Here is a 23,900-nt window from a genome sequence, read left to right on the forward strand (position 1 = left end):
CACAGTTGGTTTCAGACACTAAAACTCATTCTACTCATGTGATGAGTGCACTCTTTGCCCTGTGTAAAGTTTTCTTTGCTACAGGGCTGTGCATAAGGAGCACACAAGCAGTGCAAACAGATTTTTGTTATGGGTAATGAACTGCCACTGTTCAAATAGGGCAGACAGAGGGAATTAAAAATAAAAACCTCAACGAGTCTTTGTGAAAACAGAGCAAAATCTTGATGAAAAAATAATCTAGATAATGTCTATTTCTCTCAAATTTTGAGCACTAATTCTATTCTATACTTCAAAATCTTTGTGGTAATTTTTAACACTTTTGTCTTCATGGTGGTGAGTTTGATGTTGCTTCATCCATCCACTGTTGGAATGTGACCCATGGTACTGAAATATGCCACTCTTGTACTTTCACAATCACCCGTCATCTGTGGAATCCTTACTTTGCCAGCCAAAACCAGTACTTTATAAAGACACTCAGTTTTGAGGTTTTCTGCTTTCCCTGGCACTGTTGAAGTCTGGACCTGTAGATCAGAATGGCTTCAGACACAGAGTGTGTGTTTTCCCTAAATTCAGATGACTTGGAGCATGTGCTTTTGCAGTCTCATTTGCCCACATGGCTTGTTAGTCATCCTGTCTGGAAATCTTGTCAAGGTCTCCATTTCTCACTAACATCTGCAAGGTACAGGAAAGCTGATGAGTTGCATGAATGCAGAGGGATTATGTGTGATTTTTTTACTGTAGCATAAATTTATTTTACTGGATAAAATTGGGATTTGGGAGTGCTTTAGGTGTATTACAGATAATTGTAACAGGTCCAATCCTGGTATAGCTGTACTTCTTTGGCATAGAAGTAGTTAATTTTATGTGTATGACACTTAGCTTCTTAAAACTACAACAATTTCTAGAACTGCCCTGCAATTGCTATAAAATTTGTTTAAGCAGTGATTAAAATTAAGCTTGGCTTCACAGAGAACATTAACTTGATTTTTTTTAGCTTTTGGGCAACCCACTTCACCTATTTATGTTTTTTAGAAATACAAAACCAGTATCTCAAAAGAATCTTGTATGAGTATTGTACTAATCAAATCCTGTATTAAACATACAAGGGGAGGAAAGGGATAAAATACAGATTCTCCATAGTTCCAAAATAACAATAGAAGACACGTCTCTGTTTTTATGATTGATTGAAATAACTGATTTGGGGTATCTGTGTGAGGTATTAGGATAGCATAAGAAAAATGCTTGGTTTCTAAATAAATAAAATCTCTCTCTCATAATTGCAGATAGACTAATACAAATAATTTTAATAGAAGGGGGATTTGTAATACTGAAATGTTTGTCAATCTGTACTTTGGAGTGGAAGGCAATCCATTGTTTTCTGATAAAATCAGCCTCTCTGGCAGGAGAGCACTGCTGCTTCAGAGTGATGTTTAAGGTGATTGTTTGTCAGTAGCTCAAAACTGGTTTTGCTCTTTAAGATTTGCTTTGGGAAATGCAGTAATTCTGTCCATGAGGTGAGCCCATGTCTGTCCATTGGCTGTAGCACCAGAACCCCCAATTTGGACATCCTGCTTTAGAGCAAGACTCGCTCCTAGACTGGAAAATAACCCACATCTATTTGCTTTGCCCTGCTCAGTGATGTAGGATTTTACAGCTAAAAGTAGATATTTGGCTTATTTCTTGTTTTTCAAAATCATATTACACAAAGCTATTTTCTTGCTGTGCTAAGTTGATCTTAGCATCGTGTGGCTCTTCTCAAATTGCACTGCAGTAATCACCCATAACTTTATGAAATGTATCATCCCATGAACACAGGAGTGCTTGTACACATGGTGTACCATATTTTCTGTTTATGTTGGAGTTACAAGTCTGTCCTCAGGTAACCACAGCCATGGTGTGCTGTGTGTAACAGGATCCCTGGTCCTGAGAGGGAGCTGAAATAGTAACAGCAAACAATGCTGAGCCCAAGTGCTGGCCAACACCCATGTGCTGTGCAGGTTACGTCAGAGTTCTGCTTCCAAAGTAGCAGTAGGAGTTGAGTAAGTTATAATAAAGTCTCCAGGTCCTTTCCCCCAGGTGCTGCTTCTCATCTCCTGTAGAAGGTTTTAAAGTCTGTATTGTGTTTAAAGCCCCCTTTAAAGGGCTTTTTTGCTCTTTTTTGAAATCTATTTAAGCCTTGACCTGGTTTAATGCTGACCTTCCTCACCCTGGATTTTTATTTTACATTACAGGCCACATCTCGACTGCGAGAAAGAGGCTGTGATGGATGTTTGGCAGGAATTGAAGTTCAGCAACTTTTCTGCTCACAGAGTGTGGCCATCCCTGAACATCAGCTCAAAGAGCTAAACATGAAAATTGACAGTGCTTTGCAGGTGGTTTTTCAAGTCTGCTGCTTTCATGTGCATGTAGTACAGTCAGTGGGTCAAGGAGTGAAATAGGGAAGGAGTGTGTTCCTGCAGAATTGTGTACCACAGACAGCTCAGAGGTATTTGGGAATTACAGCTTTGGAATCTTCCATGATAAATGTGTGTATGCCATAGAACTGAGTGGGGTAAATCCTTGTACCAATCCCTGTCTGTACCCAGACACAATCACTGTGTGCTTGCTTCCTTGCTGATACGCCTGTGCTATCTCAACTTTTTGTTTGATGTCAGGCTTACAAAGTGGCCCTGGAGAGCTTGGGTCATTGTGAATATGCAATGAAGGCTGGCTTCCACTTGAACCCAAAAGCGATTGAAGCAAGTCTTCAGGTAGGATCTGCTAATCCTGCTCTCTTTCATCCCTCCTCACTTGAAAATGGCTACTTAAAATACACAAACATTTGGACCCATATTAGGAGTTTCTAATGTCTTAGTTCCTTCTGTTTGATCTGTTCTGTACTTCAGGGCTGTTGCAGTGAAGCTGAAGCCCAGCAGACAGGAAGGAGACAGACTCCACCTCAGCCCATTCAGTGTGAGCTGCCCACTGTCCCTGTCCAGATCGGGTCCCATTTTCTGAAAGGAATCTCCTTCAATGAGTCTGCAGCAGAAAACCTGAAGCTGAAAACGGTAATAACTCCTAATTAACCACAGAAGTAAAGATGGGGGAGAAGGAGTAGAGTTCATCAAAATGTAGAGAACAACAGTAACAGAGGTTTTGTGCCAAAGCTGTGTTTAAAAGTGCTTTTTTTCAGCCTGGCTTCCTGTGGAAACACGATGTTGATAACGTTGATAACATTGTAGAGCTACGCCTGTTCCTGGTAACATTTTGACCACCTGAGCAATTTCAGTCTGATCTGAGAGAGGCACAGGCATAGAGATCTAGGAGGCAATGAAGCATCTGTGAACATTTGAAAATAGATGTGTTAGGTGTGAAGAAGTAGAGAAGAAAGTGAGCCCTTACAGATTCCCCAGCCAGGTGATGCATGTCAGAGCCTTCATCTTCTTAGGTGCCCAAATAAGTCAGCCCAGCCTGGAGCTAAGGGGGAGGTACTTGAAAAAAGTCCTTTGTAACAGAGCTCATTTTGATGTCATCTTACAAACTGGAATCAATTTTTTAGAAAGAATTTTAAATTATGGATAAGTTAATTGTAGTGTCAGTATAAACAAATGGAAAATATGTCCATTCAGAAGTAATTTGGGCAATTTTAATCAGCACTTTCACTTTTTTTTTAGATAAACCTAGTTCCTTGCTCCTGAGAGAGTTGAAATAATAAGTTGCTCAAAATGCTGCTCTTTTGTTGTCTTTGCAGTGCTTTTTGTAGTTTTGATTTAACTGGTTTGCCAGAATATAAGCAGAAATAGTGTTTTATGATTTTGGAACAGTATTGTGTTCCAAACAGCAGAGACAATCTTCCATATTTCTGTTCTGCAGTGGAACTCTCCTGGTTATATAAGACTGTTCAGAGGTTGCAGACATTATAGCTGTTTGAGAAGTGTGTAGAACAATGACAAATCCATCTGGAAGCATTGGTGATAGCATTTGTAAATCATGTGTTGGGTAGCACAGAGTGTTTATTATTTTTCCAGCACACAATGCTGCAGTTGATCAAGGAAGCTGGATGCCATAATGGACTCACACCCCGTGACGACTCTCCTGTGACTGAAGTACTGAACCAGGTCTGCCCTTCCACGTGGAGAGGAGCCTGCAAAACTGCTGTGCAGCTCTTGTTTGGCCAGGCTGGACTGGTAGGTGACTACCAATAGTCATAGGAAAACAAAGGTTATGTAAACACCCTGAAGAGAAACTAGATATTTTGGAGTTTAGGAATTAATTTGCAGTGTCTTGTTCTGTGTTGCTCTATTTTTAGTGCTGCAGTTAACTCGATTTCTGAGCAAAATGTGTCCTTGTAGAAGGGGAGTCTGTAGGTGGTGTCCATAGTGGACAGGAACAGAAGAATGCACCAGGTGCTTCCTGGTCTCTATTTCAAGAGAGAACACAAGAAATGAAACTTCTGCTTCATGGAGAAATAGAAATATTTTCAAATCTATACATAACCATGTTACAAAAAAACTAAACAGACCCAAACACACATCTACCCCCCTCTCAAATTAGCTTCAAAACCTGCCATTTTTAAAATTTCCTCTCTGCTTTGATTGGAAGCTGAGTTTCCTGCCCAGCATAAACCAGTGAGTCTGTGCCAGGTAATGTTACCTGATTATCTCCAACAGAGGGCAGAACAATTAAATGCCTTGCTGTAGACATGTGTTCTTGAGGGGAAGAAAACCAGTGGAATTTACAGTATCTAAGCAGCTGATAAAAATAGATGCTTGGAAGATACTCTGGTAAGAAAATGCATTTGTGCTCCCCTAATTACTGCAATCTCTGCACTCAGTGCAGTGTTTGTGTGTGACACGTGGGTCTTTGGGTCTCCTGTGAGTTGGGGAAAAGGCTGCACCTTCAGCATAGCGAGGAAATGCAAGGATAAAGCTGCACTGTGGCCTGTGATAGTATTGTCAAGTATTCTTTGAATTGTCTTTAACCTACAGTGAGTTAAATGCTTCTTGCTGGTTCATCACTGATTCCTTGTTCAGGGTGATGGGAGACCACAAGGGCTTTGTAATTATTTTGTGGTTAAAGGACCCAAATAGCTGCATATTTTTTAAAACTGTTTTTCAGACAAATCACGCAGCTGGTTCGGTGACCTAGACCTTCTATCCTAGCAAATTAAATTATCCTAAACCATGTGCTTTTGGAACTGCTAAAAGATTCTCCAGTAATGTTGAATGGTAAATTTGAAATGATGAATTTACCAGATATTTCTACTTTATACAGCATCCCTTTGATACTAGCTATCAGATCTTAGGTATTCCCTTAATATTAAATACCTGTTAGAGAAGTAGGTTGAAATGACACTGGAATTCAACTGACTATTCTTATAATGGCAGCCTAAAATCAAAGGTGCAGACCATCACTGTCATAACAACAGTGCAGCTGCTTCACTGAGATGCAGGGGTTGAAGGGTAGGAAATAGTGGTGCTTTGGCTGAGAAGTTTTACAGGGAGGCATAAGAAGGTGGTGTCTTTGCAGGGACAGAGAAACTGCAACAGTAGGATTTATCAAATTTCTACTTAGGTGCTTTGAAGGAAAGCATGTATTAAATGTTAATAAATATGAAGAGGACTGGAAAAGGTGTATGGTTAAATGGGATTGTGTCTTGAGCTGCCACAGTCTGTGGTAGGATGCTGGGAGTGAGCAGTGAGGTGCAGGAAATGAGGCCAGGGAGGAAGGAGTTTCTCAGCAGCCCTATGGGAGTGTGCTGAAATGCAGGAGCAGTTTGTGGCTCCGGAGTGTCTGGATGAGGAGTGCCTGGGAGGATGCTGCACCTTCCACCGTTTCCTTTCCAGGGGGTTTCAGTGCTGTGCACACCCAAGTCCTGCCCCGAGGAGGTTTGAGGAGTGGCATGAGGCACATTTGGACTCAGGAATCTGGAAATCTGGTGTCCCCCAGTCTAGACATAACGAGTTAGACCTGCTGGTAATTGAAGCACTGACATTCTTCAGGTTTGTCATCACTTTTGGAGAGTGTCAGCATAAAACTTACTTACACGTTCTCCCAAATGAAAGAGCTGAGCTATGGAGTTTTACCTGTGTTGAATCCTCAATGTCTGCAAAGATTCTTGCATGAACCTCAGGTTCTGAAAGCAGCAGGCTTCACTCTTCAAAGGCACATAATGAGCCATGCACATGACAGAAGACCTGCAAGCCTGCTCTCCTTCATTCTCACTTTGATTTGTTACAGTTTAGAGGGGTATGAGGGTTGAGGTTTCTCTTTATAAACTTTGTGCCATCTTTTTTTACAACATCCAGTTATGCTTGTATTCACTTCATGCAGTGACAAGAAATTGGAATTTGGGTTGTGAAAGAGTTCTTTGGGTGGAAGGGAGAGAGGAAGCACCTGTAAAACAAGAACAATGGGTGTCTGAGGTACAGGAAGCTGTTCTCTAAGCACCACCAGGCAGGGAGGGAGGATGTGTTTATTTTAAGTTTATTTAGTGAGGAAGGCAGATAAATGAATTGTGGCATAGCACATAGCATTATTCTGTTTTTAGATACTGGGCTGTCTGCATTCATTCAGAATTGTGTGTGGATCTGTACCTTAAATGCCCAATTCAAAAAAACATTACTTGACATTCTCATTGTTTTTGAACCATCTCGCCATGTGCCTTTTGAGAAGTGTTCACTTTCATTAAGTTTACTTTCATTAAGTTTCCTTTCATTAAGTGTGGAAAGCACAATGAGTTGTGACTTAGTTTGCTTGGTTATTTTGGGCTGTAGTTTTTTTCACATAAGAAATAATTTGAAGTGCAGATTTTCAGTTCTTACCTTAGCATGTATATAATAAGAATTGCCTTTTGAGATTTGGGACAGCTGATGAAATCTGCATGTTTGAATGAAAGTAATTTACATTCAAATAGCTGAATTCAGAGGATGAGTGAAAATAAAACCTCCAATTGGCCTCATGCAAAGAGGTTAACAGATAAAATTCTTTTTTTTGTGCTAGTTGATCTTTCCAACATGCATTGCAGGAGCACTAAATCCCCTAGTAAAGTTTAAATCCCAGACATCCTGACTCTCACAGATGTTTAGAAATGTAAAACTTTTTGTAAAGGGAAGAAAGGTTTGTCCTGGGGGAGGAACACCCCAATAAAGCCCAGACCAAGGGCACCAACCACGCACCACAACCAGAACCTGACACAGGTCTGCACAAATCAGAGTTTTACCTCTGACTTCAGGTGTGGGGTGCAGACTATATTTTTCTTGGGAGTTGAGAAAATCCTGAGTTCATTTCTCCTTTTCACAGTTAAAACTGCAGTAGGGCTGAATTGCAGATTACCAAATTAAGTAAAATGAAAAGGTACAAACACCAAGAAAAGAACACTGGAATTGCCCTGTTCCAAAATGAGAGGTATTTTCATGGGTGGGTGATAGTGTGGCCTTTTGTCAGCATGCTTAGACATGTTTAAAATTGAATAAACCTGGGCAAATGCCTAGATTCAGCTGAAGGAAAAAGAAGGCCTTATGCTAAAATATTTGAAAGGTGGGAAATAATTATGTTCAAGTATTATTTGATGGTTTTGTTAAAGTGAGAGAGGAGAAACTCAGCATTATGTTTGACATTTTTTCATACCCAGTAACAGACAACCAGCTAGAAACAGGACCAGTGTAGGTGAGGTGATGGCAGCAAAGTCAATAATGTCCCTTGAGCCTTATTTATACCAGAGGACTTTTGCCATTTCAAGGATAAATGGTACAGCTAATCTGCTAGTCACTGAAGCAAGAACTGCTGACTGCTGCCAAAAAGCTGCTGTTTCAGCATGACCAAAATAGGAAATTATGGAAATGATCAAAAAGGCCAACCCACACAGACCGGACAACAACAGAAAGCATGAACCAAATATGGAATTCACTATCACTAAATTAAAAGTTAAATAAAGCTGAAGTGAATCCATTCCTTTTCCATTGTCTAAAAAGAAAGGTTCATGACACAGGGTTGATTTTCAAGACTTTCCTCTTCTATTTGTCTTCATGACATCTTACAGATGGCTCAGAGTCCAACAAACTGAACAGTCACTTTTCTTCTCTTTATTTATTCAGGAATTAATAATAGTACAGTTTCATTAGGTGGAATAGAGAAATATTGGTGTGGAATTTTATAATCTTAAAAGGGAGTGGTGTATGTTAGGAATTGTGATGGTTTTTATGGCTGAACATTACTTTTCTATATCATACCATGCCCTACAGTTAAATTATTTAAAACATGTTGCTGAGTAGGTGTTTGGGAGCTCTTAAAGTAGTAACTGGGCTAAACTTGTCTGAAATAAGGGCTGTTGTGTGGAGCCACTGAGAACTACTAGCAAGGGAGGTGGAGCAGCTGGTAATGACATAGTGATGCATTACTACAGGATTTAACTGAGAAGAGCTAAAATACACGTTTCTCTACTAAACTAATCTTATATTAAAATAGAAGTAAATTTACAATGATTTCGTGAGTTGGTTTAGTTTTATTTGGTTTTTTTTTTTGTACTTGTAGCATGACTGGGAGGTGAAATTATTAGACATTAACTACAGGGGTGATAAACTAATGCTTAAAATTTTTCCCTTTTTTTTTATTTGCTAGGTGGTTGTGGACACAGCACAGATTGAAAATAAAGAAGCCTATGCTCCTCAGATAAGTTTAGAAGGATCAAGAATTGTGGTGCAAGTTCCATCAACTTGGTAAATAAAAATACTGTATTGTAGATTGTGACTGAAATGGGGAAATGGAGAAAATTGTTGCAGTACAAATGGAAGAGAACATGAACAATTATGGCATGGCTTCCTTAAGTTTCAGTCCTCTATCTGGACTGGTTGAACACTTCCATTCCTGATGGGCTGTACTTCAGCTGCCTCTGGAGGAGGCAAGGCAAGAGAGGCAGTGCTGGGGCTTTGAGACTTGAAGAAAATGTAAAAGCTTGATGATAAAAGAGAAGATTTCAGAAATAATAATCTACCAGTACTCCTGTCATGGTCTGGCCTGGCAGGTCCCAGCTGTATCTCAGGAAGGTCAAGAATGGGCTGAGTTTAATGTAAGAGCCTTTGCTCTTTCTTCACTGGGCTGTTCTTCACTCTGCTGTTGTGAACCATGAACCTCTGGGCTCCAAGAGATGCTGTTCCTACATTTATGATATAGGGATTTATTTATAGTTTAGGTGACTGCCTAGTGAAAAATGGTGATCTGCAGTTTGTGAGGATTTCTTCCCATTCAGAGCAGTGGGAACAGGAAGCAATGGCAGCACTTGTCTCTAACTCGGAAGGAGTCAGTGTTAGGAACTGCAGTACAGCACATGTGATTCACCTGACTCCTTATGGGGGCAGCCTGTTCCTAGCGGTGTTGATGGCATGGCCAGAAGGAGGAGTGACCTGAGGCTGTTTCCTGGGGGAAGGAAGCAAGGAAGGAGTGTCCTGGTGCTGTTTCCTGGGGGAAGGTGGGAAGGAAGGAAGGAAGGAGTGTCGCGGTGCTGTTTCCCAGAGGAAGGAAGGCAGGAAGGCAGGAAGGAAGGAAGGAAGGAAGGAAGGAGTGTCGCGGTGCTGTTTCCCAGAGGAAGGCAGGAAGGAAGGAAGGAAGGAAGGAAGGAAGGAAGGAAGGCAGGAGTGTCGCGGTGCTGTTTCCCAGAGGAAGGAAGGCAGGAAGGAAGGAAGGAGTGTCGCGGTGCTGTTTCCCAGAGGAAGGAAGGAAGGAAGGCAGGAAGGAAGGAGTGTCGCGGTGCTGTTTCCCAGAGGAAGGCAGGAAGGAAGGAAGGAGTGTCGCGGTGCTGTTTCCCAGAGGAAGGAAGGCAGGAAGGAAGGAAGGAAGGAGTGTCGCGGTGCTGTTTCCCAGAGGAAGGAAGGCAGGAAGGCAGGCAGGAAGGAAGGAGTGTCGCGGTGCTGTTTCCCAGAGGAAGGCAGGCAGGAAGGCAGGAAGGAAGGAAGGAGTGTCGCGGTGCTGTTTCCCAGAGGAAGGAAGGCAGGCAGGAAGGAAGGAGTGTCGCGGTGCTGTTTCCCAGAGGAAGGAAGGGAGGCAGGCAGGAAGGAAGGAAGGAGTGTTGCGGTGCTGTTTCCCAGAGGAAGGAAGGCAGGCAGGAAGGAAGGAGTGTCGCGGTGCTGTTTCCCAGAGGAAGGAAGGCAGGCAGGCAGGAAGGAAGGAGTGTCGCGGTGCTGTTTCCCAGAGGAAGGAAGGCAGGAAGGAAGGAAGGAAGGAGTGTCGCGGTGCTGTTTCCCAGAGGAAGGCAGGAAGGAAGGAGTGTCGCGGTGCTCCAGGATCGTCCCCGCTGCCCGTGCTCGCCGCCGGGGGCAGCGCCGCCTGCTGTCGCCCGGCGGTACCGCGGGACCATGAGGGAAATGTCCCAAGCCCGGAGGGTCCCGGCTCAGGGACATTTCCCCAGCTCTGGGATGTGCGGAATCATCTCTGCACGGACCCTGCCAGGCTCAGGCTCTCGCTGTGTTCCAGAAATGGCTGTTGTTTGTTGTTTGTTGTGGCTGTGCCTGCTCTAAAGAGCTCTTGCCAGTGTTGATTTCAATGCCCTGTGCTGCTGAACCTCACAGGTAAATTAGCTCTGTGTCCCACAGCAGGCACACTGCTCAGGCTGCAGCCCAGGAACCCCTCTAGGCTTCCCATGTTGTTCTGCAGGAGTGCAACAATTTGCCTTCTGTATTCTGACTGATAAAGTACAATTGTTTAATATAAAAAACGAGCATTTTGATTTCTAATTTAAACTTATTGATGACAGGTGTCTGAAAGAAGATCCAGCAACGATGTCTTTGCTTCAGAGGAGTCTGGATCCGGAGAAGACTTTGGGGCTGGTAGATGTGCTCTATACTGCTGTGTTTGATATACACAGGTGGAAGGAAGGAAGGTACATGCCTTTTCTAGTTCAAACTAAGCTGTTGTTGAATAATTTGTGCTGAGGGATTTGATAGTGCCAGCTCATCAGAAGAGGAAAACAAGAGTCAAACTGGGAGCGAGACATTGTTAATCCCCACAGTTACCTTCTGGGTACATACAGAGATACAGGAGACTGCTTAAAACCAAACCAGCAGCATATCCAAGGGTAAAAAAGTATTTGCTTTTCTCTTGCAAAAATATTTTTTATTAAATTGATCTCCATTTAGGCCTTGAAGCACAAGTAAAATTTAAGGAACGGAAAGTGTGCAAATATGAGGAATAATTTGGTTTGTTACCATAAGAAGTAGTTGGTGGACTTGGCAGTCCTTGGTGTTGTTTCTTTCTTGAGCTGTTATTGAAATACACATTTTTGCCCAAAGTACAAACTCAGTTATGTATTAGGTGGTTTGATATACATGTTTTTTATTGATGCAGGGAGCAAGCTTTGCCTTGTATTCAGATCCAGTTACAGCGTGAAATCTCAGACTTTGGGAGCCAAGTTGACATGCCGTCGGGGAACGGAAGCAAATCTTCAGGGGGTCTGCAAAAGACATTCTCAAAACTGACTTCACGGTTTACAAAAAAAACTTCCTGCACCAGTACAAGTAACACAGGAAGTTACTCAATCCCCAATACACCTTCCAAAAATGTCTTCATAAGTTCCAGCTCAGAGGAGAAAGCTAAAATGCCCACTAACATGGATGCACGGTTGCAGAACATCCTGAACATTGGTAACTTCCCTCGGACCGCAGATGCCCTGCAGCCGGTTCAGAGCACAAATAACCAGCTCGTCAATGGGTTTCTAGTGGAAAGACGGGACAGCTTCTTCAAACCAGATGATGGCAAGGATGACAAAGGTATGAATTTACCAACTGACCAAGAAATGCAGGATGTTATAGATTTTTTGTCTGGTTTTAACATGGGCAAATCCCAGCAGACTTCTCCGATGGTGAAAAGAAGGAACTCTGTTGCATCCTCTACAGCAACAGAACAAAAGTCAGGAGCAGTTCAACAGCAGCCGCAGTCTGTGTCTCACACCCCGCTGCATCCTCCTCAGCAAGGCTTGTCCCAGCAGCAGTCCCAGAAACAGCAGCAGCAAATGCAGTATTATCAACACTTGCTTCAACCTATTGGACCACAGCAACGTGTACCTGCCAAATGGCTCAGTAATTCTTCACAGCAGCAAGCCCCGGCTGTTGGAGCTGGATTGTCTCATATAAATCAGTGGAACAATCCTGGTTTTTCAGATTTAAGCTCTGATTTGTACAGCCTGGGTCTTGTGAGCAGCTATATGGACAATATGATGGCAGAAATGTTAGGACAGAAACCACAAGGACCTAGAAACAACACATGGCCAAATCGTGACCAAACTGATGGAGTTTTTGGGATGTTGGGAGAAATCCTGCCTTTTGACCCTGCAGGTGTGTGTCTTTTCCTTTATTATACTTTTTGTAAGGGTCCTTTGTAAAAGAATACTGTGAAATTCTGCTGGCAGTAACTGTCATTTCCCTGTGCTGCCCGCCCGGTGTAAGGGTGCTGACAATCCAAGCAGGGATTTGTGTGTGCTTATTTTCTTTTTTAATAGACGGTGATCTTAAAACTCTAATTAATAAGCAAACATGGGAACTAATTCCTTGTTTCTTGTCCCAGATGTAGTAGTCTGACCTATCCTGTAAAGAGCACAGCAGAGTACTGAGAAGATACTTACAGATGATGTTCCTCCTATTCTTAGTTTGTAAAACTGTTTCAAATCAAACTCTTGAGCTCAGGTGTGTTCCCTCTCCTCAGAATTATTCTTCCTGCTCTTTACCAGTCTTGTAATCTGGAGATATAGCTGTATGGAATCTTTCCCATATCCCCACATTTTCCCTCCATTGCTCCCCAATTCCCTGGGAGTCATACTGGTTCCTGTTCCACAGCTGGTTCTGCAATGAAAACTTTGGATGTCAAAGGAGTAGAGACTAAAGAGCAAGTGCTTTGAGGTTTGCCACATGTGTTTGGACCACCAATAAATTGTAAATATAGATGAATTATTCATTCTCAAAGATGAGGTGAGATAAAGTTTTGAGTCATAAACAAATAACTACAGACCAAGAAATTGACTGTGGAAACGTAGAGGAGATGAATGTTTGATCCCCATGTGGGCCACTGGTTTGAGAGCTGGACTTGATGATCCTTGTGGGTCTCTTCCAACTCAGAATATTCTGTGATTGTGTGATTCTGATGGTAATATTAAGAACAACTCACACAGCTGCTACCTTGTAAATGTAACTTCTGTTGGCCTGGAACACAGCTGCAGGAATGTTGTAGTGTGCATTTATGGCAACTGCCTGGAGGGAGGAGCACGAGAACAGGGAAACCTTTTATCAAAGCAGAGCTCAGTTTCCCGTGCTCATTTGCACTCGTCTGTGTTTGGAATGTGTAGGCGTCTCAAACCAGCTCCTTTGACTCATGATAGTTATTTTGTCAATGTAGTTGATAAATTAGTCGAGTTTCTATGGCAAAAATAGCCACCATAGTTATGTTGTTGCTTAATAACTGTAAGTCTGAATTAGCATCATCTTACTTAAACATACATAGTGTATAGACTTAAGGATTATCACAGCCTCTAAGGGAGGACAAAATTATTTTCAGCAAGCACTAAATCCATGTGTGGGTAGCAGGTATGCGAAGGACTGACATTCTCAGCACTTTAAATCCATTTTATTTCTGTAGTATTTTCCTTTTGCTCTACATAAAACTACTTGTTTTGTTCCATTAGATGAATGTCAAGGATGTAGAAAGGGGTACTTGGAAAAGGTGACTTACTCAGGTTCCATAAATGGTGCTCAGTGGATTAAGATACACCCTTCTGCAGTTGTAGTGCTAAGTAAGCAGTATTTTTCACAGATCTGGCATTTAAAAAATGAAAACCAAACAAAAATCCTTCCAACTTAATACTTTTCCACTAGAAAGAACTTTTCTTCATAGAACTTGCCTAGTTGAGCTGTGGTGTAGAAATTTTCATTGTAAGCTTTAGTGTAGTACAAAAAAGCTGTAAAACAGAAGTTTTTCATTTCCAAGCTTTCCTAGAACTGTACATTTGTCATTTGAAGCAAAACACATTTCTCTTTTGATAAATACTTTTAGAGTCTGAAAATGTCTCTCTTCAGATGCAAAATTGCTGATTAAGAATTTATAAAATTTAAATACATGCCCTTTCATGCTGAAGGCCTAACTAGTCCCAACAATGTATTTTGTAGTACTTTAATCCTCACTGAGAACTTGAAGGAATATTGCAATAAGAACTAGCAGAAGGGATGTTGGTAACTCCAATCTTTTGGAGTAAAAAACTGATGTTTTCAGTGAGGTAAAAATGAATGCAAGCTTCTATTTTTAATATACCAGCACATTAGAATTTAATGCTGTCCACAGGTAAAAAAAGCCTGGATGTCCTTCAGAATCCATCTAGACTCTATTCTTAGATCTGAGGAACTGTCTGGCTTCCAGCCTCATCTGAAATAGACACAACGATACTTCAGAGGGAGAACAAGCACTAGTGGGGATGTTTTGTTCCTAGATGGCTCTCAGATAGCCCTTCCTTAATAAAAGAGTTGGAGAAACAAAGTTTTCTTCACTGTCTTCTTAATTTGCATCCAGTAATTCATCGTCGAGGTCTTTTCTGGATGTGTCAAATGAGAACAAGGAAACGTATCTTCTAAATGCAGAACTGAATGTAGGGAGCAGTCAGATGAAAGAGGTTTCTGCTTTGTGAACTGTGTATGATTGCTGCATGTTCTTCAGTCTTCACTCAATCTCCAACTAAGACTGGCAAGCCAGCAGCTCAGTTCTTCCCACTGCAATTACTGTGCATGTAGTCTAGACATTTTCCATAAATCCAGTCAGATTGCCAAGTTTTTTCTCAGAGAAGAAAAAAAAGGCAAAAGAAAGAGAAGCTATGGAAAGTCAGTTATAGTGACTCATTATCAGCAGTCTTCTGAATACAGCAATTGCTTACTCTAATCAGTGGAGCATTTGAAACCCTTCTGGATTAAGGCTTTTGCTATGTCTGCTCCAGACTGTGCTTATTTCTTAATGGATGCTTGGAACACAAAAAGCATGTTGAGAATGGAAGAATTTTTTTCTGTTAATATAATTCTTATTCTAAAATGTTTTGTAGGTCAGGATCAGAACGTTTTCAGAATTGTCTCATCCTTGTAGGAAGGAGGCAGTTTTGGCGCTCTGTGTTCTAGTATGATCCATCTGGGATTGTGATTTCCCGATTAAGCAGGATCACAGCATAGCTGGAAATCATGTTGCACTCTGGTATCAAGTACAGTAATTGTTCTGCTCTTTTTCACGTGTGTGGATAAATGTGTACAGTGTCCATTTATTTCATCAGTGTCTCCTGATGGATATTGGACCTTTCAGCATAGACACGGCCATAGTACAAACACAATTTCCCTGATGCAATGCAAAGGGCAGATGTACTTCATGTGATAATCGTTATTCACCATGGATGCTGTGTATCTCATCTCTGTAAAACATTTCCTGTTCAGTGTTCTTCACTGCTCCATGAAGACCTATCCACTGCTGGCTGCCATTTATCAGGGAGGGAATGACTTTGTTGGGGGGTATGGTCAAACCTGAAGGATTGAAAGTGCAGCAGAAATAGCTGAGTGTCAGCAATGGACTTGTTGGTTTCTTTCATTCAGTTGGCTCTGATCCAGAGTTTGCCCGCTATGTTGCTGGGGTGAACCAGGCTATGCAACAGAAGAGGCAAGCACAGCATGTCCGTCGTCCAAGCACCACACGTGGCAACTGGCCTCTTCCTGATGATCCTCATAAAACCTGGCCCTTTCCTGAGTATTTCACAGAGGGGTAAGAGACCGGACAGGCTGTATGTTTTGATTGTATAGGTTTCTTTTGCACCCAGACTTGGCAGAATGTGGGAATACTGGGTGTTTTTTCAGTTGTTGATGCATCTGTGACAGCTGCACTTGACTGTTGGGACTGAGCACTGTGAGCCCTGCCTGCTTTGCTGATCCCAAGACACTGACATGCTTGATGTCATCTTCAGCGTGCCATGGATACTGACCGTGACTCCAGCAGAGGAAATAAGGAATCTATAGCACAGATGTATTCAGGACAGTTTTCTGAGTATTTTGAAAACAACTTTAAGACCTAGTTTTGATGAAAAGTGATGCTGTCAAAGTTGTGGTGCCTGACTGAATTCAGTTTTCCAGATTTTAGCCACTTAATCTTGCTACTAAAAGGCAGGTACCTCACAGCAAGTGTATTTGTAGTTTTTTCCATATTATAACTATTTACTACACAAGTGTTTCAAGATTCTCTGTCCATTTGTCCATAATGTAAGAGCCATGACTCTCTAGTGTAAAATCAGTAGGATGGATATGTGTTCTAGCTCAGTTGTGCAGTGAAAAAGTTGAGTACTTAGTGATTCTAAACCCAAGCATCACTTACTTCTCCTTCCTGAACAGAAGTGCTTCTAGTTGATATAATTATTTTAGTAAAATATATATAAAGAGGCTGTAACAGACAGAGCAGTTAATGTGACCACTCAGAACTAGTGAAAGTATTTTGTATTACTGGCACATTTAACCAAGTACTGACATGTTGTGCTCTGAGGTATCACCTGTGACAAAGATTTACCACAACTGTGGCACACAGTCTGGACCAGGCACTGTAAATCCAAGGACTAATACAAGTTTTTGTCTTGCAGTGATGTGACAAACAGCTGGTCTGGTACTCAAGGAGACTCTGCCAGCTCAAGTGATGAGACCTCCTCAGCTAACGGAGACAGTTTGTTCTCCATGTTCTCAGGGCCAGACCTTGTTGCTGCTGTAAAGCAGAGGAGGTGAGCAAAATGAACAGAAATAGACCACTTGTTAAGATTCCTTTTGCTTATATAATTTAATTTGAGTAGCCAGACAGAGGAAATTCCTGAGAATGAGACAAGTCTTCACAAACATTTTGTGTTCTACACTGGTGATGTGGACTGAGGGATTCCTGGAGTGAGTTGTATTAGCAGCTTCCTCCTTGAACAAACCAGCACCTGTGCAAACAGCCAGCTGTTCACTGAGGGCCAGAATGTCTAGAAAAGATCTGATGCTTTCCCTCTTCCATGAGAGTCTCCTTTGGATGCCACTTCCTGGGGCTTTCCAAGATCCTCACTGGTTTTGCAGAGTGCCTGGCTGCAGCTGGGCTGTGCCTGATGTGGTATCTGGGTGCCAGCGTGTGCCTGGCCTCAGCTGCAGCCCTGTGGCACTGGGGAGAAGCTGCTGCTAACTTGGTGTGGACTTGTCTCACCTCAGCTGCTGCTGCCATTCTGGGAGTGGGAAATACACGCCTGCTTAGTCCTCTGTTTCTCACAGGAGGAAGAGGAGGACAAATTGCCTTCGTAAATAATTTCAGTAATGGAAAAACTAAGCCAGGATTTTCAGCTATGAACAGTCCACTTCTATCAGTAAAGTGAATTATGGCAATTCTGCTTTTCTAAAGGGCTGGAGGATCCGTGTCTTTGGAACCTAGTGACTTCACAACAGAGGGCAGTTAGAACAATAGTAACAAAAGGCACAAGATGAAGCATGAATACCAACCCAATTCTACTCTGGGATTGTTCTTTCAAACTATTTTTCAGTCTTTTCTAAAAATTAAATAAGTGGCCAAATATTCTGGCTTTGTTTACAGTCTCAGAGTAATCTGGAGTCAACACAAAAAAACAAACAAAGAAAAGAAATGCAGCCACAAGAGCAGGTAACAGAAGTTAAACAATTTCTGGCAGATTTCTTTAAAGTGGGCAAAAGTCTATCTCAGCTTCCTTTTACCTTTACAAAAATGTTGAAGCTGTAGCTCCAAGAACTACTGCGTTGTGAAGACCCTAGCAGTTTCTGTATTGTTGCTTTTACCTGTACTGAACAAATAGTACATGAAACCAGATGTTTCTGAAAACACTTGCACTGAAAACAGTACTGTAGGCTGCCAGATCTGTGCCAGTGGCAGATTAATGGGGATGACTCATTTAAAACCAGGAAGTAAATGTGTCTGTTTCTGGGCAGAAAACACAGCAGTGGTGAACAGGAACCCAGCACACTGCCATCGCCTCCTCTTCTCTCTGCAGCAGATGACCGCAGTCAGGTGAGCTCAGTGCTTTGTCCTTTCTCCTGCTGCCATTTGGGGATGGGTCTACATGAGGCAGTCAACTGGAAAAGCATCTGTATCTCCAGATTGCTTACTTCAGTGAAAACCTAAACCATCTGCACTCAAGTACCATGAGGTACTTTTGGCAAAGTCACCAAGCTTAATATATTAAAATTGGGAGTCACTTTTTTCCTTTTACTGAGACCTCTGTGTGTCAAGCCAAAGTAAATGTTTTTTAATGGACAGATATCTTAAGAATTGAGAGTGCTGTATGTATGCATCGGTTTGGCTTTCAAATATAAACTAATCTTGTGAAAATATCTTCAGGAGGTGATAAGGTGACAAATATTGTCTCAAAAAAGCAGCATTCTGTTAATTAAACCAAACCACCCCCAACTGATTTTGTTTTCTCAGGATAACAAGACCAAAACCTGGCCTCCCAAGGCCCCGTGGCAGCACACATCCTCCGTGCCCAGCACGCTGCCCAGCCAGAGCACGTCCCTGTACCCCATGAGCAGCCCCATGAGCCAGTGGAGTGACACCATGCAGATGCTCCAGTCGCCCATGTGGGCCAGCGACTGCGCCCCGGCAGCCGGCATCTCCTCCAGCTTCGCCTACGCGCAGCAGCAGCAGCAGCAATCCCAACAGGCTTCCCAGCACAAACAGATCAACAAGGGCTTCAAATCCTTCCCAGTAAAGCACGAACGCAGACCATCTTACCTGCACCAGTACTAACTGCTCTTCGTACTGGAAATGCAGCAGAGGGCCAAATGAAAATTACATTACTTTGATTCAAAGTGCTGTGTTGGCTATATCCTGTTTCTCTCTTGATGTGGGATTGAGGGGGTTTGGGTGAGATAGACAAACTTGGACTTTGAGTTACAGTGCTGAGCAAATATGGCCAATATGTTTGGTGTACATGAAACAGCCCAAAACTGTGATGTAGAAATGCTTTTAAAAATGCATAATTGCCTTTACTTTCAAGACATTTTTTTTTTTTCTAAAAAGAACTGCTGAAGGACTACCATACAAGAAACACTGTATTTTATAGCTATTTTTCATATAGATTTATAGTTAAAACATCTTACTGAAACACATTGAATATGTTGAAGCAAATATATAGTGGTCACTTTGCTCAACACTGTTTGTGTTTAAATTTATAAAGGACAAGCTGTAGAGCCTTTGTATTCTCCATTACAGCCTGTGGGCAGCTTTTTTAAAATGAAGTGCAACAGCAGCTTTTCCTGTGCCACACAAGCGAGTTTGTTTGGGAACTGCTGCAGAAACAGCTGCAAAACTGAGTTTTTGTGGCAGTTTCTAGGTGAAGATCAGCAGAACCACTCAGCCTTGTGTCACCAATGTTACCTGAGCTGCTAGATGTAGATGGCACCTGTGTGGAGAGGGGCACCCTGGTTCTCACACACCTGTGTGGAGAGGGGCACCCTGGTTCTCACACACCTGTGTGGAGAGGGGCACCCTGGTTCTCACACACCTGTGTGGGCAGTGGGACTCTGGTTCTCACACACCTGTGTGGGCAGTGGCACCCTGGTTCTCACACACCTGTGTGGGCAGTGGGACTCTGGTTCTCACACACCTGTGTGGGCAGTGGCACCCTGGTTCTCACACACCTGTGTGGGCAGTGGGACTCTGGTTCTCACACAAACCGTGTCCTGTGGCTGTGTTTGGCCAAAGGCATTACCCACACGGTGCTCCCGCAGTGTGTGAAAGCAAAGCCTAAGAGACTACTTGCATTTATTTAAAGTCTTATTTCAGATGCTACAGTTGATTAAAAATTGTGAGCTGGCTCAGAAGATACTAAAACTGAAATGTGGGGTAGCAGTTAGTTAAAAGAACATTATTTTTTTTAAAAGGATAAAGTAATTATTTGCAGTCAATATGTGCCATTAAGTGAACCTGTGGAATTAGGAATAATCTTCCAACCAAAGTGGATTGGGGCGAGTGACTGGTGCTTACAAATTGAAGAACAATGGTAAATATATGTATACCTATCCCACTGTATATGAACTGAGATTACAGAAGATTCTTTATATAGTTAGAGCTTATTTAAATTTTCATATTTCATCTTTGAAAGAGTCTAAAAACCACAATATTTTCTGGTATAAGAGTTTTGACAGTATTAATCTTATTTTTGTATTTTTCTTAAGTCATATCATTCTAATATGTTAACTACTAGTAAAATGGGTTATTAGTTCTAACTACATAATTTTTCAATGAAGATAAAGCACATTTTTTGGTTTTGGTTTTACAAACTAAGTACATCTATATCTAAAGATACCAAAAAATAAATACATTATATATATATATAAATATAAATAAAAAGTATACACAACACTAAAACTATTAAACATTTGGGTATTTAAAACCCATCCACCTTTTTTGTTTGTATGGTGACGGGCTCTATTTGCAGGCCCAGATTGTTACCTTTTGTGCTGTTTGAGGATGCCAATGTTGCCTGTATTTATGATATTGTCACCATGTTTTCTGAAACTTCATACTTACCATGTTTACAAAGATTTGTTTGCTGTACATAGACTTTTTACAGTAATGTGCTTTGCACAATCAGTGTGGCTTCTGTCTGTAAATTGTTAATGGTCTGTACTACTATAATTTTGAAAACCCTCCACTGAAAATGTTAGTGGTTATTTAACTTCATGAATGGTTTCAAGTTTCCTAAATCTTGTTGTTTAGATCTAATATTAAATCCCAAATTTGGTTGTACTTACTTGGTTATTCATACTAAGACCAAAATGGAAGTTAATGAAAACAACTTAATTTTGAACTTTTTTTCTAACAAGTGCCAAAATGATTGCAGTTTTTGCAGTTTATTCATAATTACAAATGCTGGCAAGTTTCTGGACCTACATAAGTGAATTGTGAAAACAAGAAAGTCTGTCTGCATTTTGACCACGTGGGTGCTACTCTGTCCTTTGCTTCCGATTGTTCTGAACACTGGTAATTTTAAGAATTGTTGCACTTGGCAAATGAGTCTTGCCCTTAAACTTCACTTACACTGCCAAGTGCAAGGGTTTGGTGCTTAGTTAACTTACCCTTATTGCAGTGCTTCTTGTGAATAGCGAACGCTTCTGAACTGGAACTGTACAGTTTGTATTTTAAAGCTTCTGTAAAAGTAAACTATTTGCTTTATTAAAGATATACATTTAATAGGTCATACCTGTTTAAAATATGCACCTTGCTGAAAATGAGCAGCACCTTAAACTGTAACTTTGGTTTGTAAACAAAGATCTTATTTCATTAACATGGGATTATTTAACAGTTTGAAAATTGTCAACTGCCTACTTACTGACTCTATCATATAAAAATGAACTTTATGCACAGTCCAATCTTTAAAGCTGCTTTCTCAAGTGATGGCACAGAAGAATATGGTACAGACAATGCTTCAGCAGGGTCTTCAAACCAGTAGTACAGGTGCACGTTGCCAAAGTCACGTTACTTGAATTTTTAGGAATCACAGAGTAACTTTGATGGTAGTAAGCAAAAAGTAAACTCTGTCCCCCTCTCTGCTATGAGATCAAGGCTATTAGGTTAGTGTGTGTTAATTGTGGCACTGGAATGCCATATGCAGGGTGTGTAAAGCTGCTTTTTTCCTTCCTGGGTAGGAGCACATAAGCAAGCACCTGGCCAACATGCTGCCAGTACCCAGGAAGCACATGAACCCATTTTGATTATGCAAGAATTGACTTGTTTACAGAGCATTTACGGAGAATTTTTACGGAGAAAAAGCCTTAATAAACTTGGGCAAAAACTTGCTAAAGTAATGGCTTGATTTCTCCCTTGCACATAATTGCTCAGTAGTGCAGCAGTCCCACTTAAAGGAAAGTTAACACTTCTGTTTGACGAAATCACGGAGCAGCTCCTTTGTTAATGCATTACATTAATTCAGCATATACTACAATTTACAAAGAACATCTTTAGTTTATTTAGCACAATTGTTCTGATACAGGATACAAAAGAGTCTACTGCTTTTATATATGGAACACATTTTTGTCATGTTGGAGGTATGAGTCACCTAGTATAACATTCGTTATTATAGAGCCTTACTCATGAAATGGGCTCTGCTTCCCATAGTGCTGTCCTGACAACCAGGCTATTCCCAGAAGTACACTGAATTGAATTTTTCAGAGGGAAAAGGGACTGTGATAATTCTTAAACTCTGTTAGTCACAGTAACAGGGGAAAAGCTGGCCTAATACTGCACTGAAAACTACATTCGCATTTTAAACACAGAAATACAGATCACTTTTTACCTGCTTTTTTCAAACACACACCTTCTTGGCTCTCTAAGAGGGACTCTAAACTATTTCTACAGCCTCTGAAAGCAGCACTGCTCACATCCAGGTATTGCAGTCAGTCTGCAGGCTTCTGTGTGCTGGGCGGAGTGGCATCAGCAATTGTAGCTAAATAAATGAGGTTTCTGTGCAGGATATGCTGGTACCTATGAGAGGAGGAAACACAGAATCTGGTACACGTTCTTTTCTAGACAACTACCCATACTTGCACTCGTGTACTCTGATTAATATTTGCAGTTAGGGAAAAAGCCCTGTGAATTAGAATAATAAGTCAGGAGAAACTTGTCGTGTTCTTACTCTGAATCCCGGTACAGCACACTGAACTGGACTCTAGCCGAGCATGTGCTACTACCCCACATTGATGGGAAGTAGGACATTCAGCTCACAACCCTGAAAGCCGCCGAACGGCAGCGGAGCAGGAGAGGACAGAGCAGCCTGTGGGGCTGGTCAGAGCAGCTGCAGCCGCTCCCCCGCAGGTTCTGGAGCGTCTGGCTGCCCTGTTGGGACACGGCTCGGTGTGCCACACACGGGCACGGAGGGCAGAGCCCACGTCACAGCAACATTGAGCAAACACCCCCTGACCAAGACGGCGGGGTCACTCCATGCTTTATACGTCTCCGAAGATGTTTTTGGGGAAATCCCTTTGTAAGCCCAGACGCATTTTCCTCTTGGCAGCAGGAAAGCTCTAGGAGCTCGAGCCGCGTTTCACTCCCGTTACCGACACCTGCGCCCACGTCGGTCACTTACTGCACGCAGTCGGCGGCCCGGCCCTTGCTCTGGTACTCCACGATGCACCGGATCAGCTGGTCGTTCTCCTCCAGCAGCTGCGGCACAGAGCGCCGTCACCGCCCGCCCCGGCCTCCGTCCCGCCCTGCCCGCCTGTGCCCCAAACGGGCCGGAAGGGTCCGCATCACCGCCCGGCTCCGTCCCGGCCCCGTCCCCGCTCCGTCCCGACCCAGTTTCGCTCACCCTCTGCAGCGTGTCCTGGTTCACCTCCGCCTTGCCGCGCAGCCGCTCGGGCACGAACGCCACGGACATGGCGGCTGGGGCTGAGGGGCCCCGGCGGCCGCGCGCAGGCGCGCTGGGCCCGCGCGGGCGGCGCTCCCGCCGGGGCTGCCCCGAGCCCAGCCCGCCCCGAACGCAACAAACGAGCGCCGCCGTGCCGCTTTTACCCAACAGTTTATTCTGGTTTCAAATTAAAAAAAACAGAAAGCCTGGGCGGGCGGGACGGGGCGACGCAGGGTTTGCCCCCGCCCGCGGCTCCCGGCCCGGGTATTTACAGCTGGAACACCTCAGACAGTAAAGAGTTATTGCAACAGGACAGCACTTGCCTCTACGGTCAAAAATCTCAACAGGTGTTCAGAATCATGACGTGTGGATCCCAAAAGGCAGTTGTTAAACATGCAAAAACATTACTAAACAATATTATCTAACTTCTACAGCTGTCAAATACTTGACCTTAATAAGGAAACCAATTACAAAATACTTCCTTGTAGTGCTATACAAAAGTTATAAAATTAAGATTCTATCAACCACTTTTAAATATTCCAAT

At 42.4% G+C, this 23,900-nt stretch overlaps 2 protein-coding genes across 3 annotated transcripts in view; one reads left to right on the forward strand and one right to left on the reverse strand.

Annotated features, from left to right (window-relative positions):
* Positions 1-21,211, forward strand: part of GARRE1 (granule associated Rac and RHOG effector 1) — a 58,845-nt gene extending 37,634 nt beyond the window's left edge. For both annotated transcript variants that reach the window (XM_058846324.1, XM_058846323.1), the window contains exons 4-14: positions 2,232-2,372; positions 2,655-2,750; positions 2,886-3,047; positions 4,008-4,166; positions 8,599-8,696; positions 10,727-10,852; positions 11,317-12,302; positions 15,576-15,741; positions 16,604-16,738; positions 17,940-18,018; positions 18,436-21,211. In XM_058846324.1, the coding sequence (XP_058702307.1) occupies positions 2,232-2,372; positions 2,655-2,750; positions 2,886-3,047; positions 4,008-4,166; positions 8,599-8,696; positions 10,727-10,852; positions 11,317-12,302; positions 15,576-15,741; positions 16,604-16,738; positions 17,940-18,018; positions 18,436-18,756 (2,469 nt within the window). In that variant the 3' untranslated portion in view covers positions 18,757-21,211. The remainder of the gene's footprint in view (positions 1-2,231; positions 2,373-2,654; positions 2,751-2,885; positions 3,048-4,007; positions 4,167-8,598; positions 8,697-10,726; positions 10,853-11,316; positions 12,303-15,575; positions 15,742-16,603; positions 16,739-17,939; positions 18,019-18,435) is intronic.
* A 752-nt stretch (positions 21,212-21,963) lies between these two features.
* Positions 21,964-23,476, reverse strand: SS18L2 (SS18 like 2). Its single transcript, XM_058846330.1, has 3 exons — positions 23,318-23,476; positions 23,096-23,172; positions 21,964-22,494 (listed from the first exon to the last, which is right to left on the reverse strand). The coding sequence occupies exons 1-3, from the start codon at positions 23,384-23,386 to the stop codon at positions 22,407-22,409; spliced, it is 234 nt and encodes a 77-aa protein (XP_058702313.1). The 5' UTR covers positions 23,387-23,476; the 3' UTR covers positions 21,964-22,406.
* Positions 23,477-23,900: the final 424 nt, after the last annotated feature.

The sequence above is a fragment of the Poecile atricapillus genome, chromosome 10, assembly GCF_030490865.1.
Source record: "Poecile atricapillus isolate bPoeAtr1 chromosome 10, bPoeAtr1.hap1, whole genome shotgun sequence".
Taxonomy (NCBI): Eukaryota; Metazoa; Chordata; class Aves; order Passeriformes; family Paridae; genus Poecile; species Poecile atricapillus.

What these genes read in the sequence shown, in the direction of transcription:
- SS18L2 (XM_058846330.1), bottom strand. Translation starts at nt 23,386, where the DNA reads ATGTCCGTGGCGTTCGTGCCCGAGCGGCTGCGCGGCAAGGCGGAGGTG. An exon ending in ACCAGGACACGCTGCAGAGG is followed by an intron (nt 23,173 to 23,317) that starts GTGAGCGAAACT and finishes TCTGTGCCGCAG; the next exon opens with CTGCTGGAGGAGAACGACCA. An exon ending in CGGGCCGCCGACTGCGTGCA is followed by an intron (nt 22,495 to 23,095) that starts GTAAGTGACCGA and finishes CTCCTCTCATAG; the next exon opens with GTACCAGCATATCCTGCACA.